This window comes from Pelecanus crispus, chromosome 2, assembly GCF_030463565.1.
Source record: "Pelecanus crispus isolate bPelCri1 chromosome 2, bPelCri1.pri, whole genome shotgun sequence".
In the NCBI taxonomy this organism is placed as follows: domain Eukaryota; kingdom Metazoa; phylum Chordata; class Aves; order Pelecaniformes; family Pelecanidae; genus Pelecanus; species Pelecanus crispus.
Genome location: NC_134644.1, coordinates 47,727,786 through 47,743,362, shown reverse-complemented (window position 1 = coordinate 47,743,362; position 15,577 = coordinate 47,727,786). Strand labels below are relative to the sequence as shown.

Genomic DNA, 15,577 nt, shown 5'->3' with positions numbered 1-15,577 from the left:
CAGCCTCCCCCTTCCCTATGACAGGCTACTCATCCTGGTAGCCACCAGGCTACCCTTGGAGATTAAGGGCATATTACACAAATACATCTTCCAGTGACATTGGGCTAGGTAGCTCCAGATTCAGCTGTTCTTTCCTACCATTTCATGCTGGTGCAGCTGGGATCCTGCACTGTATAAGCTTCTTGATCCAGTGCACCACATAGCTGTATAAACAATACTACCAAAACTGATGAAGCTGGAAATAAGCTACTAGACCAGACAGCCAAGAATATTTTAGGTTGCACTAGCTGATGTCTCTGCCAACTACATCCCAGAAAAGTTTTAACTCTTTTACAGTAGTAAAACGTACAAAGTAGGTGCCCATTTCTTTCTCCAGGTTGACTTGTCCAGCTAATGACAGGTCCTTATCTGTCTTCAGAGAACACGTGTGTTTCTTCATCCTCTTCTTATGTCTCTTTTGAAGCCAGTAAGGAAGCAAGGATTCTGCAAACTGATTAAGGATCTGCGAAGTTATCAGCAAAGTGGCCAAGCTCTTAAGTTTAAAAAAAAAAAAAAAAAATTAATAGAACTGTGATAAACCTATGATCATTTCCAATTTTGTGTGTTCTAGTAACACTGTAGTAGTTATACTAGGACAAAAGAAGGCCAGCCTAATAAAACTAGCAATAGCATATGAAAAGTACAGCTGCTCCAGTTCCCATTCTTTGCTATGTGCTGAAAAGGACAGAATAGGAGTTAGATGTCTAAATATTTCGTGGATCTAGACATATCTTGGAGACAGTACACCAAGTCCAATGAAGGATAACGATACACACTTAACCTATAGCAACACCAACAATGGAACTAAACAATTAACTTTTTTCTATTTTTTTCATTCTTCCTTTTTACCTTAAAGCATAGGAAATGTCATGAATGTCATGTCTGGTATAGGTATGTCAAGTGTTTTGCTAGAGATCTCTTTAGAGGAATAGAGTTCTTAAGTTGAAATTCTTGCTCTTTCGTTCGTTGTACTTTGAGCAAAAATATTTTCCTTACACCTGATTTTCATCCATTTGAGTTCAAAAGATGTTAACAACAGAAAGCTGTTTTCAAATACTAACTACAAATTAATTTTGCTTTTATTTATTCTCAGCTCCTCACTGTAGTCAAACTTAATCATTCTCCTATCCTCAAGAGTCTCTCATTAAGAACACTACAGGGAAAACCGGTTTCTAATATAAAAGGAAATTTTCCAGCTTCAGCGGTCTGAGAGAATAATCAATTTATTTGAAAACAGTTCCTCATTTATATGGAGGGAAAGAATTGCTCTACATTATTCTGTTGTGATTCTGCAACTGTGCTAGAGGAACTGAAATATGGAAGCTGGATTTGTAAGAAAATATTAACTAGACAATGAATATATTTCATATATATTTTAGAAAAACAATTGAAAACTAAAGTCCTACTTCAATCTTTTATTTTCCCAGATTCATGAACATTCTTGAGACAGTCCTGGAACTCACCTGCCTCAAAAGTTTCATATCAACCAGCACAAAGGCAATGTAGAAGAGAGAGGCAAAACAATTCAAGAAGTTGAACTGCAATTAGAAATATTTGTTATTAGTACTCAAGAAAAAGTTCAAATGCAGAATACTATCTAACTTAAGAGTTACCTTGACTAAACAGCTTACATGCAAATATAAACTGCCTGTTAAAATTTTCTTTACCATTTTTAAAACTTGGGTCAGAAAAAACTCATTTTCAATATTGGTCCTACTCAGATTTTCATTTGACAAGCTTAATGCTTTAGAAAAAGCATGGTATACAAAGAGATGTGGACAATAAAAACACATCACCTTCTACTTAACTTTCATCTTTTGGCAGTTTCCCCACAGGTGATGCAATAAAAGGGATGTATTAATCTTAATTTAGGGTAACAGGTTTTTTTCCAAAGAAATACTTTATCAAAATATATGCATTGGATATACACGTATCTCTCGATATGTCCAACTGTTCCTTGATGTATGTTAGTTGAGCTTAATGTTTAATCACTTCAAGAGGTTTTCAACCAAGACAAATATTCCCTGCTTCTAAAATGAAACATAATCACAGTATTGTACCTGAAAAAATCATAATCAAGCTCTGAAGTAGGAGAAAATTTTTCCTACTTGCTATCAGTGCTGGTGCTCATGGACGACATAGATAATATTGGGGATTACAGAGACCCACTCATAGGTTGAAAGTGAAACTTGGGGAGTTTACATTTGACATTTTATATATTTTACATAAATTTCCTACAGGGAAAAAGAGAGGGTGCTATTTTTTGAGAAAAGCAGAGACAAAGCTATAAATGACACATACAAGAGTTTTAGTTCTAGAGGTTACCAGTAACCTCTAAGCAGATTTTAAAAAAAAAAAAAAAAAAAAAAAGGGCATGTTGGGCATACACTTCCTCAGAATCAGTGCTGCATCTGGATATACACCTAAAAGAGCTACCAAACATATATGCACACCCAAAAGCTACTTGTTCAGGGCCACAAAGCAAATAGACCAGTATATACTATAAGCTGCATAGGAGCACTGCATAGGAGCAGACTGATGGACATATACCTGCAGCCTCTTCTGACTGGTTGGCTAAGTGTTAGTATAGATGGAAGTTCATACAAGAACTTCTTAAAATACAGGTTTACCACAAAATCTTGCAAAAAGTGAAAGGAATAGTTCCCAGTTGAAGACACGACCACATCAATTAACAGGAAAACTTACATATACAGAATTCTAATGAAAGAACAAATCAATAAAAATAAAAAAAACCAACCCTGCATTATAAAAAGAGGCGCTAAAACAATCTAGTAGATACTGCAACAACAACAGAAATCCTGTTTACTCTGATATTTGGCCTTGAACAAAACTGTAGGTCAGTGAAGCAATGCTAGGAAAGCACTAATAAAACACATGACAAGTTCTTTTTTTAAAAGCTGCTTATACTACATACTTACCACTAAAACCTTCAGAATTAAATGATTCTGATATGAAGATTCCAGCCTGTGATTTTCTAAAATACCAACAAAATTATTAATCAGTAAACAGCAGAAGCACTTATCGTATACTAGACATTGTTATACAAAGAGCAAACAGACATTTTCCCCACAGCTAAAAATTACTTAACTAATAGTTTATGGGGAATAGTTCCTGCAACACATTATGGCAAAAAAAAATTATACTATACCAGTACCTCACTTAACCTGTAAAGCTAATCTGATGCACAATATTGACATACATTTTTGGCTACAACTCTGGTATTTTTTCTACTGCAAAGGTTTTTCCTTTTACATCTCTCTTTCTCAGAAGAGCTGTTTTATAACAGAAAAACCATCCATCATTCTTAACACTTAATAAAATGTGCCTAGTTATTGATTTTTCTTTGGCTGAAAACAAATGCAAAACTAACTGGAATACTTTATGAAAAATAACAATACCAGATTTGATTCAAAACCAGTAAATGCTCACAGAAATATTCCCATCCATCTCCAAGGAATTAGATCAGACCCTAAGCTCTAAAGCAAGACTAGAGTACGTGAAGTTCAACTGATGCATTACTCATTCTAAGATTAAGATTTTCAGTTCATTCAAGATAAACTGTCAGAAGGCGATGTCTGAGGAAAGCTGGTTACTAGAGGGGGAAGGACAGGGAAATGCATGGGAGATTTCCATTTCTTTTCGCTGTTTTGTCAGATTGTAAAGCACTGGCTAAGCAGTGACTGCATGAGGAGGCAGCACGCTAGCATGAGCTGTGTCAACAAGGCTGAAAGGAGAGACCGTCACCTACGGGCCTCGCTTAGGACAGAAGAGCGGAGTTCTACTCCGACAGCGTGTGAAGTTGAGCCTGGCACATGGAAGATGCACTCGGGGGACTGAATGCAATTTTTACTTTTAGCTTTCACTAAATGATCAGTTCTCATGATAAATGGGTACAAGAGGTGCGCTTAAAAATACCCCAGATTGTTTCCTATGCTTTGCCAGTTTAGCTGTTTAAGTCAGCTTAGCTGAAAATATGCCAGGTGGTAGGGGAGGTAGGACAGCCAGATGAGCTCTTCATCCTATTCACAGCATGGCAGCATAAATGCATTGGATAGCACAGAAAAGGCACAAGCTGTCGGTGTAGTGAGTTACATAAATACTGTTGCTGCTGAATATGAAACATCAGCTTAAAGCCAAAAAAAGTCTGGGTTAAAAAAACACTTGGGTTACCTGTAAAAGACATTTTAGTCTACCTGAGCAACACAACTGGGCATTTTGCATAAAGGCTTTTTCTTGCAGTATAGTGAAAAAAACAAAACAAGTTAGTCAATCGAAACCTAGATATGAATTTAAAAGTCATTATTTAAATAAAACCCTTGAACAGTCATAAACGAATGAAGAAATTGGTTGCTTTTACTATTGCTGCCGTCAAGTTGAATTTGCTGAGCAAATCATCTTGCCATGCATAACCAATCCCCACTTCGACACCTCTTTTTATTCTGTCTTCCGCATCAATCTCCCTTTTGCTTAACCTTCCTAAGATTAATTTTCTGGGCCTACAGCTTTAGTAACCTGGATTCTGTCCTGTAAATGTATGCCATATTGAGCTACACAAAACACTTAACTTCCCATTAGCTTTATCTATTAACTTTGTCTGAAATTGACTGCACATGTCTGTAGAAGTGCTAAAATTCAAGATAAATACTAACATTTCACTATCCTTATGTGAGGTTACCAAACATAAGGCCCAATGTGTTAAATAAGTAACACACACAGGGAAAACAAGGCAATCTATTATAACATTCCCAGAGGAAAGTATTCTGATAGGGATGTGAAATATCTGTCGTTATGTATATAGCATACACACTCCCATTTAGTTGTTGTTTTTAGATTTTTGTTCCATTATCTCAGTGCCTCTATCCTCTGCAGAGATATATCAGCAGACTAAGACGTATTCAGCAAACCCAGGTTGTGGATGCAAGCTGCCAGGACAGTCCCTCCTGACACCCACCTCTGAGCTCCCATCCTCACGATCTCACCTCACCATTTTTGCCAGCACTACAGCTGATACGGCCAAAGAGCTAAACCGGGGAAGGGGGACTTCGGCACTAAAGGCAGAGAGGCTGAGAAGGAAGGCAGGATCACCCCTTTTGATGGCATGCTAGACTCGGACCAAATTAAACCAAACGTGAAACTGCAGTCTCGGAACACTCAAAATAAATGTAAGAAGTTAAAATGGCCATCTCTTTTACCCCACAGTAAAAATCTACTTCAGGAAATTTCTTTAGCATTCCATTGAACAAGAACTCACAGTAACGTATTCTACAAAGAAACAAATTCTAAACATCTGGGATTCTAACCTTAAGGAATAATAACTTTCTTACCCCATGATGTTAAGAATTCAGCAGCATACCGATAGATACGGTTCATAATTTCAATCACAACAGCATATATGATACTGGGCACAAACAGCATCAAGCTGCTGAAGTTAGACTCATTCTCTTCATGATAATCCAGAGCCCACTGTTCCAAGTCAAAGTAAATCATCATCACATGCAGTGAGAAGTAGAGGCAAAGGCACACAAATGGTAAGGACACCAGATAAATCCGCATCTGTCTCTTAATACTTGAGTACACTGGTTCCTCCCTCCCAGTGACGGGATTAATACCCAGGACACCATGGAAGCCTGATCTTGGTTCTTCAAACTGTCGTTTCATCAACAGCGTCCCCCAACGGTATGTCATGATGGCACAAATCCGTTTCCAAACTTCCAGTATCACAGTGGACCAGAGCAGGTTGAATGTGGCAAACATCACGTATTTGTCATAGTCTTCCCATGCAAACACATAATAAGGAATCCCAATGACAGCCATTGGAATCAAAGCAAATGTGAAGTACTCTAAGAAGCCAAAGTAGAGAGCAATGGTTTCGCCAAAGTAGCAGCGTATCTCATCTGCAGAGAAAAAATAATCAATTAAGACTACACTTAACATAGATGTCAGTATAATATCAAACTTGACTTTACATGAATCCCTTGGCCTAATTTTTTTTTCTAAATGACACAATGAATATTACCGCTTTTTTGTTCCTCCTTCTCCCATGCTCCAAAAACTCAGAAGGTCATTTGAATTTTTTTAATGTTTTATATATATATATATACACACACACAAACATATATATATATTCAGATCGTAGAGAAGTCAAATATCTCAATACTTAGCATATCAGCATCAGATATCCAGAGGGAAAAAAAACCAACCAAAACACTAGCATTCTTGAAAACTGAATCTATCAATGAATGGCTAGGATGCCATGGAAAACATTCAGCATAAAAACAAACTTTAACAGTGAGTGACACCTAACTTCTGAAGCTTCTCACTGGTATACGCAGACCTGGGAAACAAATTTATTTCAGCCTGCTCAGAGCCAAAAAAGACTAGTGCACTTTGCCTGGCTTCAAGCAACCAAAGGAATAGATGGAAAGGTGTATTGAAATCTTAAATCTTAAACATGTCAGATAGCACACCCAGACTGAGACATTCCCTTCAGCAGTATTTGTACAATACTTACCTTTCACACAGGAGTTCACTTCTATAGAGGCTAAATGCTGGAGTAGAAATTAGGAAGGACCCCTGGTCTTCTCACACAAACTGAAGAGAAGTTTCTTCTCCAGAAGAAACCCTGCACTTTATTTGTAGTGGAGTAAGTGTTCACATACCTAAAGGTTGATAGCCAACTTTGACTCGGCCATACCAGCTGTGACGGAGCTTTTTCAACTCTTCTCTATCATGCAGCGGGAAAATCTGAATTAGAATACCACTGGTCAATAATCTTCTCACTAGGGGGGGGAAAAAAAAAGGTACCTAGAACTCCTTCAAAGAACAGTGAAGTTGATATAAGCAAACAGGCTACATTATGTACTTAGCAAGCCTAAAGTTACTTTGAAATAAATCTAGCATTTAAATTCTAAAAACAAATAAAGTGTCTGCATGTTAGTTAAAAATTATCCATTACAGAGACCAGTTCTACCTATTCCTACAAAGACTGTGCTGCCCACTGGAAGAGAAAGAGTAACTTTTTTACATCTATTAACTATTCCACAGGTTCGCAATATAATCAACTGCGGCTTGAATAACAAAAAGTACTACAGGTCAGAACTGAAACACCACGTGTAGCTTTGTGGGAACAGGTCTGGCTCTTGCATTTGAGCAAAGAAAGGCATAACAAACCAAACTGACATAGCAAAACCAAAATACTAAACTGAAGAGCCATTGTATTAATTATGGGAAAGATAGGGAAAACATTTTTTAATTATAATTTGATACTAATTCATAAATTACAACACATCTTCATTGCAAACAAACTAAATATTCCACAATTTGTATTTAACTTTGTTATGGAAGGCAATACTACCTGTGTTGATAAGCAATTAACAAACTGCTCCGGAAATTACAATCGTAGAAATATTAAAAAAGAAAATCAAAAACAGGAGAGGGAAGGCACTGGAAGTTGTGTGATAGTTTTTTACCATTTCCCATCAGCATCTACTTGACATAACTAGAAAAATACCTTAGCTATATAAAAAATTACCAGTGTAAACTCATCTGACATCTACATTTATTTACATGTCTTGAACCACTGACATGCACAGATCTGTTTCTTCAATGACCAACACTAATGAATAAACACAGTAGTATTAAAAGGACATACAAATATTAAAAGATAAACTCTCCTAACAAACTGTAGCATCTCTGCCAATGAACTAGTTCCAGCTACCATAAAAATAGCACTTGCTCTCCTTGCTTCATTCTCCCATGAAAAGGAAGAGCTCTTGAAGCAAAGAGGAGGATAAAAGAAATCAAATTAATGAGACAAAAATTCCTTCCTTCGTACTGTGAATTTTATAGCTCTGGAACACTGTTACTCATCCCAGTACTTTTATACGGAGACAATCCAAGCATATCATTATATAATTTTTTAAAACCAAATATTTTTGGTACTAATTATGAAAATAATTAATGGGTGACATCAGTATACATTAATATTATCCAACTGAAGAGAACATAAGGCCAGAGTCAGCCTCACAGAAAGACTCAGGTTGGAAGGCCCTCTGGAAGTCATCTGGTCCAACCTCCTGCTCAAAGCAGGTCCAGCTTAAATCAGGCTGCTCAGGGCCTTGCCTAGTCAAGATCTAAAAGTCTCCTAGGACAGAGTTACCACAATCTCTCTAAAACCCTGTTCCCATCTTTGATTACCATCATTGTGAAAAGATGTTTTGTTAATATCTATTCAGAATTTCTCTTGTTGCACTGTGCATCCATTGCCTCTTGACCTATCACTGTGGAGCAGTGAGAAAACAAAGTTGATTAAAAACAGTGAGACTTTAATGTCTGAAGGATTTCTCTTCACTGCAGGAAAATTAAGTTTTTTCACTATAAACACTATCTTACATCAGTGAGTTACAGGCAACAAACTATACCGCTTACCAATTGATTTTCCTGGATACAGCTTTGCCTGAGGATATCCAGGGATCATTTTTTCATCTTTAGCTCTCAAATTTTCGAGTTCATGTTTGATGATATACTGACATTCTGCCATTGTAAGGAAATTGTGATTGTCATCTAAATCAAAAAGAAGGTAATATGAAATTGTGCAGCATAGGAAGATAACCCTGGCAGCAAATAACTATCAAAAATTACTAGAATCAGAAAAAAAAAAAAAAAAAAGTTGTGTGACAATTACTGTCAACCAACATCTATTACCAAAAACTCCGCTTTTTAAAATAAATGTCTTGGGAAGAAGTTTTCTCTAACTGGCACGTGTTGGCCACTGCATTTTTGACCACCCAGGTGAACTAAGAGAACAAATCACTCAAGAGACAAAGGCACCCCTGAAGTACTAATTGCTGGAGGCTGGGATAGTATACCAGCAAGTACTACATACTCTTGCCCTGCTGAAAGACTCTTTACTTAGGCATCCACCATTTGCCAGTCTCAGAATCTCCACACCCCTTTCTGCCATACAGTTCCTGAAATATTTTCATAACAAAAGACAGTAAGATGTCAGGACAAATCTCCTTTTCAGTAAGCATTTCACACCAAATATCACAGTATCTTGCTCTTTATTGCCCATACAACATAATGATAAGCCACTTGAGAACTAGTTCTGATAAAAATACAGAAATCAGGTAAACCACTAAGAAACCTTTCCAAAAATCCCAAATTTTGAAGAGCGACAGCAACAAACCTATTGTCAACCCCATCAATTTATCATGAAGGAGAGTCTGATTTCCTTGAGATAATGACAAATTGATTATTTTGATGGCCCTAAACACACTAAGAAGCTAAAACAGCAACAAATAATACAAAGAATAAGAATATAGTATCAGTTAAATCGGGGAACTATTAATATTAGTAAGACAACACAGGCTGCAGGGTTTCTTTTGTAAATTATATACTTTTCACCTCATCTAAGCATGGTCAGCTATTTTATCCTCTAATCAGATCTGGGCAAAACTAAAATTATATTAGTGTTTTAAAAAAATAAGAGAGACCAGGAGACACAGCAAAAATTATCTTTGAGATTTACAGTAGTTGGAGTTCCAGCTGCTACTAGAGAATCTGTTAGCAATGACAGTCAGATTAGCATTAAGAATGTAAACACATGAAAGAAACAGAAATGGCACCTTTGCAACTGACAATTCTTCTCAAGTCTTCCTAATTTCAGGAAAGCAAGGTCACAAAAGAAAAGACACGGCAACAGTTATTACACACAGCAGCAGTGTTGAATAAACTGGCATCAAAAAACCACCAAAACTCAACTTTATTATTGTTTCAGACAGACCCAAGAACCTTTATATTGAAAATGTGGTGAAAGGCATCACCAAATCAGGCACGTGAAAAGCATTAGCAAGAATAAGCTGGAACTCCAATATTTATCTGGAGAGCAAAATGAGTTCTGCCACTGTAGGGGGTTAAATACCTTACAGGTAGTACATTTAAAAGAAGATGTTACTGTGTTGGCACGCCCTCCAAATAAAAGAGGAAAAGGAATGATTTCACTAATCGTGCCCAAATTCCATTGAATGGCTCTGTAGCGCTATTTAATTATTTAATTCTGTTTGATGTGTAAATCCAATAGAGTAAATGTTTCTATTTTCTCCAGCTAATTATAAGATAATAAGCCTCAAAACTGGCTCACAGAAATTAAATTGCTATGTTAATTCATAACATTGATCGTTAATCCTGCACTCATGTTTATCAATTATTTTTTCTTGTCTCATTTTCAACAAAAATCTTTCATACAAATAAAAGACTATTTGCAGCATACAAAAGCATAAAGTAAAACACAAGCAAAAAGCGAAAACCATGTGAAAGAAAAAAAAATTTAATTTCATTATATGATCTGAACTTCCATAGGTAAAAATGAATATTTTTTGATGGTTTGTTCTTCCTATTTCTGTTCACTGTTACCATTCCAAGGAATAGAAAGACCGTGAAAGATTTAGCAGTGTAATTGTTAATAATCTTTAGCCACAGCATTTGCAATGACAAAGACCCCTAGAATTGCTTACCTGCAAAATCTTTGAAAGTTTTTCTAGTGCTGTATGTAAAAGTTCTCATGGAGTTATCATTACATTCCTTCACCAAACCAACAGACTCAGCTCCCAGCAACAGTCTTAAGTGGGAAGCTCCAACAAGATAAATATTTTCATTTCCATTTTCTGTGACCAATGGTTTAACCAGCAGTTGTGCACCTTTAAAGTAAAGAAAGGCAAAGTAAGAAAGAGAATACATAAAAATTACATCTCAAAAACCTAGTATTTTAGCATCCATCATGTTGGACCTAGTTAGCAGCAGCACAGAAGCTGCATCTTTTTAAGGGCACAAAGAATTAAGGCTACAAAGAATTAAGGCTTCAACAGCACCTGACATGTGGTGTTCTGAATCCTGCAGGGTCAACCCACTGATTTAGCCCTGTTTCTGTGGAAGCACTCACAGACAGTGAACCAGAACAATGGGGACAGTCTGGATCTACTCCTGTCATGCTCATATCACGTAAGCAATCAGTGCTTCTGCAAACAGTCCCACTCATTTTAAGGAGACTAGGCTTTTGAAATAGAAACAAACATCCCTGGCTTATTCCTGACTCTCTAACAGAGGCCTGAACGCAAGTTTGTAGTCACAAATCCAATAGCCACGGAAATATTGCTGACCATAAGATTAGCTACAACAGTCATAAGTAATGCCTTTCTAAAAAATGTTAAAAAAAAGTCTAAGGAACAAATTAATTAGCCTAACTTCAATTCCTGGAACTATACTAAAACAAGTAATGAAATATTGTCTTTCTAAGAGCCTACAAGCTAGCAAAAAGATAATTAAAATCCAACATGAATTTATCAAGATTAAATTGCTTCCTGCTAACTTAATTTCATTCTACAACATGGTACCGAATCTTGTGGACAGGATAGTAGATGTGATGTGTCTTTATTTTGGCAAGGCTTACAACACTCTCATAACCAACAAGAGAAACATGCTCTACACAATTAATACAAAAACTGATAGCAAAACTATGTTGAAAGACAGGTTATCAGGGTTTCACTGCAAAAACAGAAGGATTCTAGTTCAACAGGCATATGACCTTAAGCCGGTATTTTCATTAATAACTGGGTTAACAGGGTTCAGTTATCACATTTTCATGACACCAGCATGAAGCTCCACTCGTACATAAAATTAAGCAACTTCAAAAATGCAAAGTGGAGTGGGACTGGCTAAACAATAATTAAACCACAAATTACTTGAAAACTAATTTTCTGTATGTCTTCATATGATGATGACAGCCAATTTGATTTCAAAGTGTTACAGAAGATCATATTGTACTCACCTCCATTTGCTTTTTTGTCCACAATTCGCTTAGTGAACCACTCTATGGTTTCCTCTTTGGTGCCTTTTGCAAGCTCAATTACTACCAGAGGCCTGAAGTCAGGCTCAAAAGTATCCAAGAAAGACCAGCTTTCCGCCATCTTTTGAGAGCTTGCTAAGTACAAAAACAAAACAAAAATGCCACCGTTAAAAATATTTGGTATCAATCGAAAAAACACAAAACTTTACTATAGTGACTTACATAGGTCTGTGCTTAGCAAAGTGGCAGGTGCCCATTTCTGTGGACCTACCGAAAAGAGCAGTCTGAGTAACCTCTCCAACTGTCACTTGGCAAGATGCTACCAGTCTTTGGTGGCATTTATGTCCTACTCTCTAAGTAGGAAAATTGTTGTTGCTATGTATAGCAAAGTACTAGTGATGAGAAAGCAAATAAATAAATTAAAACAAAGTAATAAGGAGAAACTAGCACCAAAAACAACAGCTTGCAACTTCCTACAGTGTATTCGTCAGCAATGAAAACATTAACAGAAGAGAACATTAGTCAAACAGATATCTAAACCCAACAAGCTTCTCCTGATAAGTGTGCAAACACATTATACATTAAGGAGGAACCTTCTCAGTTAATGTTGTGAAGCTTTAACCATACCAAGGAAACTTATACCACCCTGGGTAGGTGAGCAGGACACCCATCATATAGATATGTAGATTATGCACAAAGCACTTAAATGACTTGTTGAAGGATATAAACCAAGTGTTCTGTGACAAAGTCCAGCTGCAAAGCGTTGAGTATCAGTGTATCTTTATATGTAAATAATCCAAATGATCTAAGTGAACCTTTATAGAATCATTTAGGTTGAAAAAGACCCTTATGATATCTAGTCCAACTGTGAACCTAACACTGCCCAGTCCACCACTAAACCATATCCCCAAGCACCACATCTACAGGTCTTGTAAATACCTCCAGGGATGGGGACTCAACCACTTCCCTGGGCAGCCTGTTCGTTCCAGTGCTTGACAACCCTTCCGGTGAAAAAAAATATTCCTAAGATCCAATCTAAACCTCCCCTGGTGCAACTTGAGGCTGTTTCCTCTCATCCTATCGCTTGTTACTTGTGCGAAGAGGCCCACACCCACCTCACTACAACCTCCTTCCAGGTAGTCCTAGAGATCGATAAGATCTCCCCTCAGCCTCCCTTTCTCCAGGCTAAACAACCCCACTTCCCTCAGCTGCTACTTTAAATCTTGTTTGACATTGTGCCTTCCAGTTTTATATAAATGATTCTACAGAGATCATTGTATCATGCTTCATAAAGCAACTTAGAGTTGTTGATATAAAAAGATAAATCTGGTAACTAATCTACTCAGCTTAAAAAAAAAAAACATTAAAAACCCAAGTGAAAAACCTATCACAGACTGAATTTACTGAATTTCAAATGGAGGAGAAGGTTTGGGGGGTGTGTGTTTTTTGCTATTAACTTCACTGAAGAAAGGATTTTACCCACTGCCTTTAAGGAGTTTCCCCCCCTGCCCCGTTCAAAGACTGAAATTACTTAATTTCTAAGTAAATTGCTCTAAGGATGCAGTTCAGCTTTTCTGACAGTGATACTTGTGTGATTCACAAAGAAATCACAATCTCCAATATTTCATATAAATTCTACAAAATACAGTGATACTGTAAACATACACATATCATAATAAACAAGTCCATTTGCTTTTGACTGGCAAAAAAAAAGCTTGCAAGCCGAATTTCAGTGGGGTTTTCGGTTACTTTCACTTGCCAGTTCACATGCACACAATTCTGCAGCATTTGGATTTACAGCTCTGAACCCAAGTATGTATGCCTTTAAGAAATACACTAGGTTAATAAAGTATTATAAAACACTTTAGATACAAATCTGCACAAGCAGAATGAATCAGACAAAGGAAAACATAATCAGGGATAAGGCAGCGTAAATGCGATTGTCGATGAACGATTACACTGTCTTGACAAGTCACTCCACCTTATTGCATCACTTTCCATGACTGGTTTTATTTTTTTTAAAAAAGATAATGCCTGCCAAAACGGGCGTATCGCAATGTCTAAAGAACTTGAAAAATGAAAAGAACGAGATAATTATTAAATATTACTAGTTAACAATATCACTTCACAGAACAGTTATCTCCTGAAAACAGCCTTTGTATAAACAGCAGACTAAACTCGGTAAACTTGGCTCCTATCATTTATTCAGAGTCATCGTGCTTGGCATGGGGACTAAGTAAGATTTGTGATTCTTAAGGCTTATTAGTACTAAAAACTAGAAAGGGGCTGAAGCACCCTTCCCACCTGCGTTTTGTGATTTCCTACCCCACAAAGCTAGCCCAACGCATAGCGTTGTGGCGTGTAACTTGGCCTCTTCTTTCATGCCTACAGCGTCCCTTACCACAGACCCAGAGGCGTGGGGAACAGAGGCGAAAGAACTTCTAAGCCCCCCCCCGGCCACTTCCCAGTCACGAAGCCGTCGGGCGGCCGCCCAGGGCGGTCCCCAAGGCCGCCCACCCCTCGGGGCAGAGGGAGCTGCAGCCCCTTCCCGGGTGCGGCTCGCACGGCGGCCGTGCGGGGCAGCGGCAGGCTCGCCGGCAGGCTCAGCGGCAGGCCCGCCGCCCGGCTGCCACGCAGCACGGCGTCCCCGGGCAGCCAGAAGCGGCAGCGGCGCCCCCGCCGGGAGCGCTTTGAGGGGACCCCGCCGCCGCCACGCTGCGCCTGGCTCTCCTTTTATAGGTACCGGACGACCGGGGCGGAGAGAGGGAGAGGGAGCGGCCCGGCCCCGCCGCCAGCCCGGCGGGTGACTCACTCCCTCACGCCAGGCCGCGCTCCGCCGCCGCCGCCGCCGCCCCCCGCCGCCGCCCCGACCCCACCGCGGCCGCACGAAGCGGGCAGGAGCCCGCCCCGGCGGGAAAGGGGCGCCCACAGCTGCGGCGGGCACCGCGCCGGAAGCAGGCCGGCTCCCGCAGCTGAGCCGCTTCCAGGCCCGGCCCGGAGCCACCCCCGGGCCCGGCATCCTCGTGAACGCCGCCGGGCGAGGGGGGCCTGGGCGGTGAGGAGGGGCGGCCCGGCGCTGGCTCCGCGCCACGGCGGGGAAGGCCGGGGTGGGCGGGAAGGGCCGAGGCTCCTCCCCTCACGGCGGTGGCGCAGGCAGCGGGAGCCCCTTCCCGCTGGGTGACGGCCGCCCACTCCCCACTCACCGCCGGCTGCCGGCTCCACATCCGCAGGGCAGGGCAGGGCGGGAGGCGGGCCGCGGCCGCAGGCAGCCGGCCCCGGCAGGAGCGGCCCCGGGCGGCCCAGCGTGCCCCCGCCCACCGGCGCCCGCTGGCCACGCCCCTCCGCCCCGTGGCCCCGCCCGCCGCGGCGTGGTCTCCTCCTCCCATTGGCCGGAGGCGGCGCTGCCGCCCCCCGCGCGCGTGCTCACGGGGCAAGCGCGGGACGGCGGAGGCGAGGCCTGTACCGGTGGCGGCAGGTGGGGGGCCTGGCGTCGTCCGTCTCTCCCGTCTCTCCCCTCCCTCCCGCCAGCCATAATGCTTTCAAAATACTTTTAGTACAGTGGTTTATCCACACTGCTATGGACCATGAGCTCTCGCTTCATCCTTTTTTTTTTTTTTTTGCACCTTTCCCTTCTGGAGCTCGAGCTAAAATCCCTGGACTAGTGTTATGTCTCAG

General features: G+C 40.1%; 1 protein-coding gene across 1 annotated transcript in view; it reads right to left on the bottom strand.

The window, feature by feature from the left end:
- ANO10 (anoctamin 10) overlaps window positions 1-15,118 on the bottom strand; it is an 84,705-nt gene extending 69,587 nt beyond the window's left edge. The window contains 9 exon segments of the mRNA XM_075705003.1: window positions 350-532; window positions 1,503-1,577; window positions 2,979-3,034; window positions 5,385-5,954; window positions 6,720-6,839; window positions 8,488-8,622; window positions 10,575-10,757; window positions 11,885-12,037; window positions 15,106-15,118. Coding sequence (XP_075561118.1) covers window positions 350-532; window positions 1,503-1,577; window positions 2,979-3,034; window positions 5,385-5,954; window positions 6,720-6,839; window positions 8,488-8,622; window positions 10,575-10,757; window positions 11,885-12,023 — 1,461 coding nt within the window. The 5' untranslated portion in view covers window positions 12,024-12,037; window positions 15,106-15,118.
- Window positions 15,119-15,577: the final 459 nt, after the last annotated feature.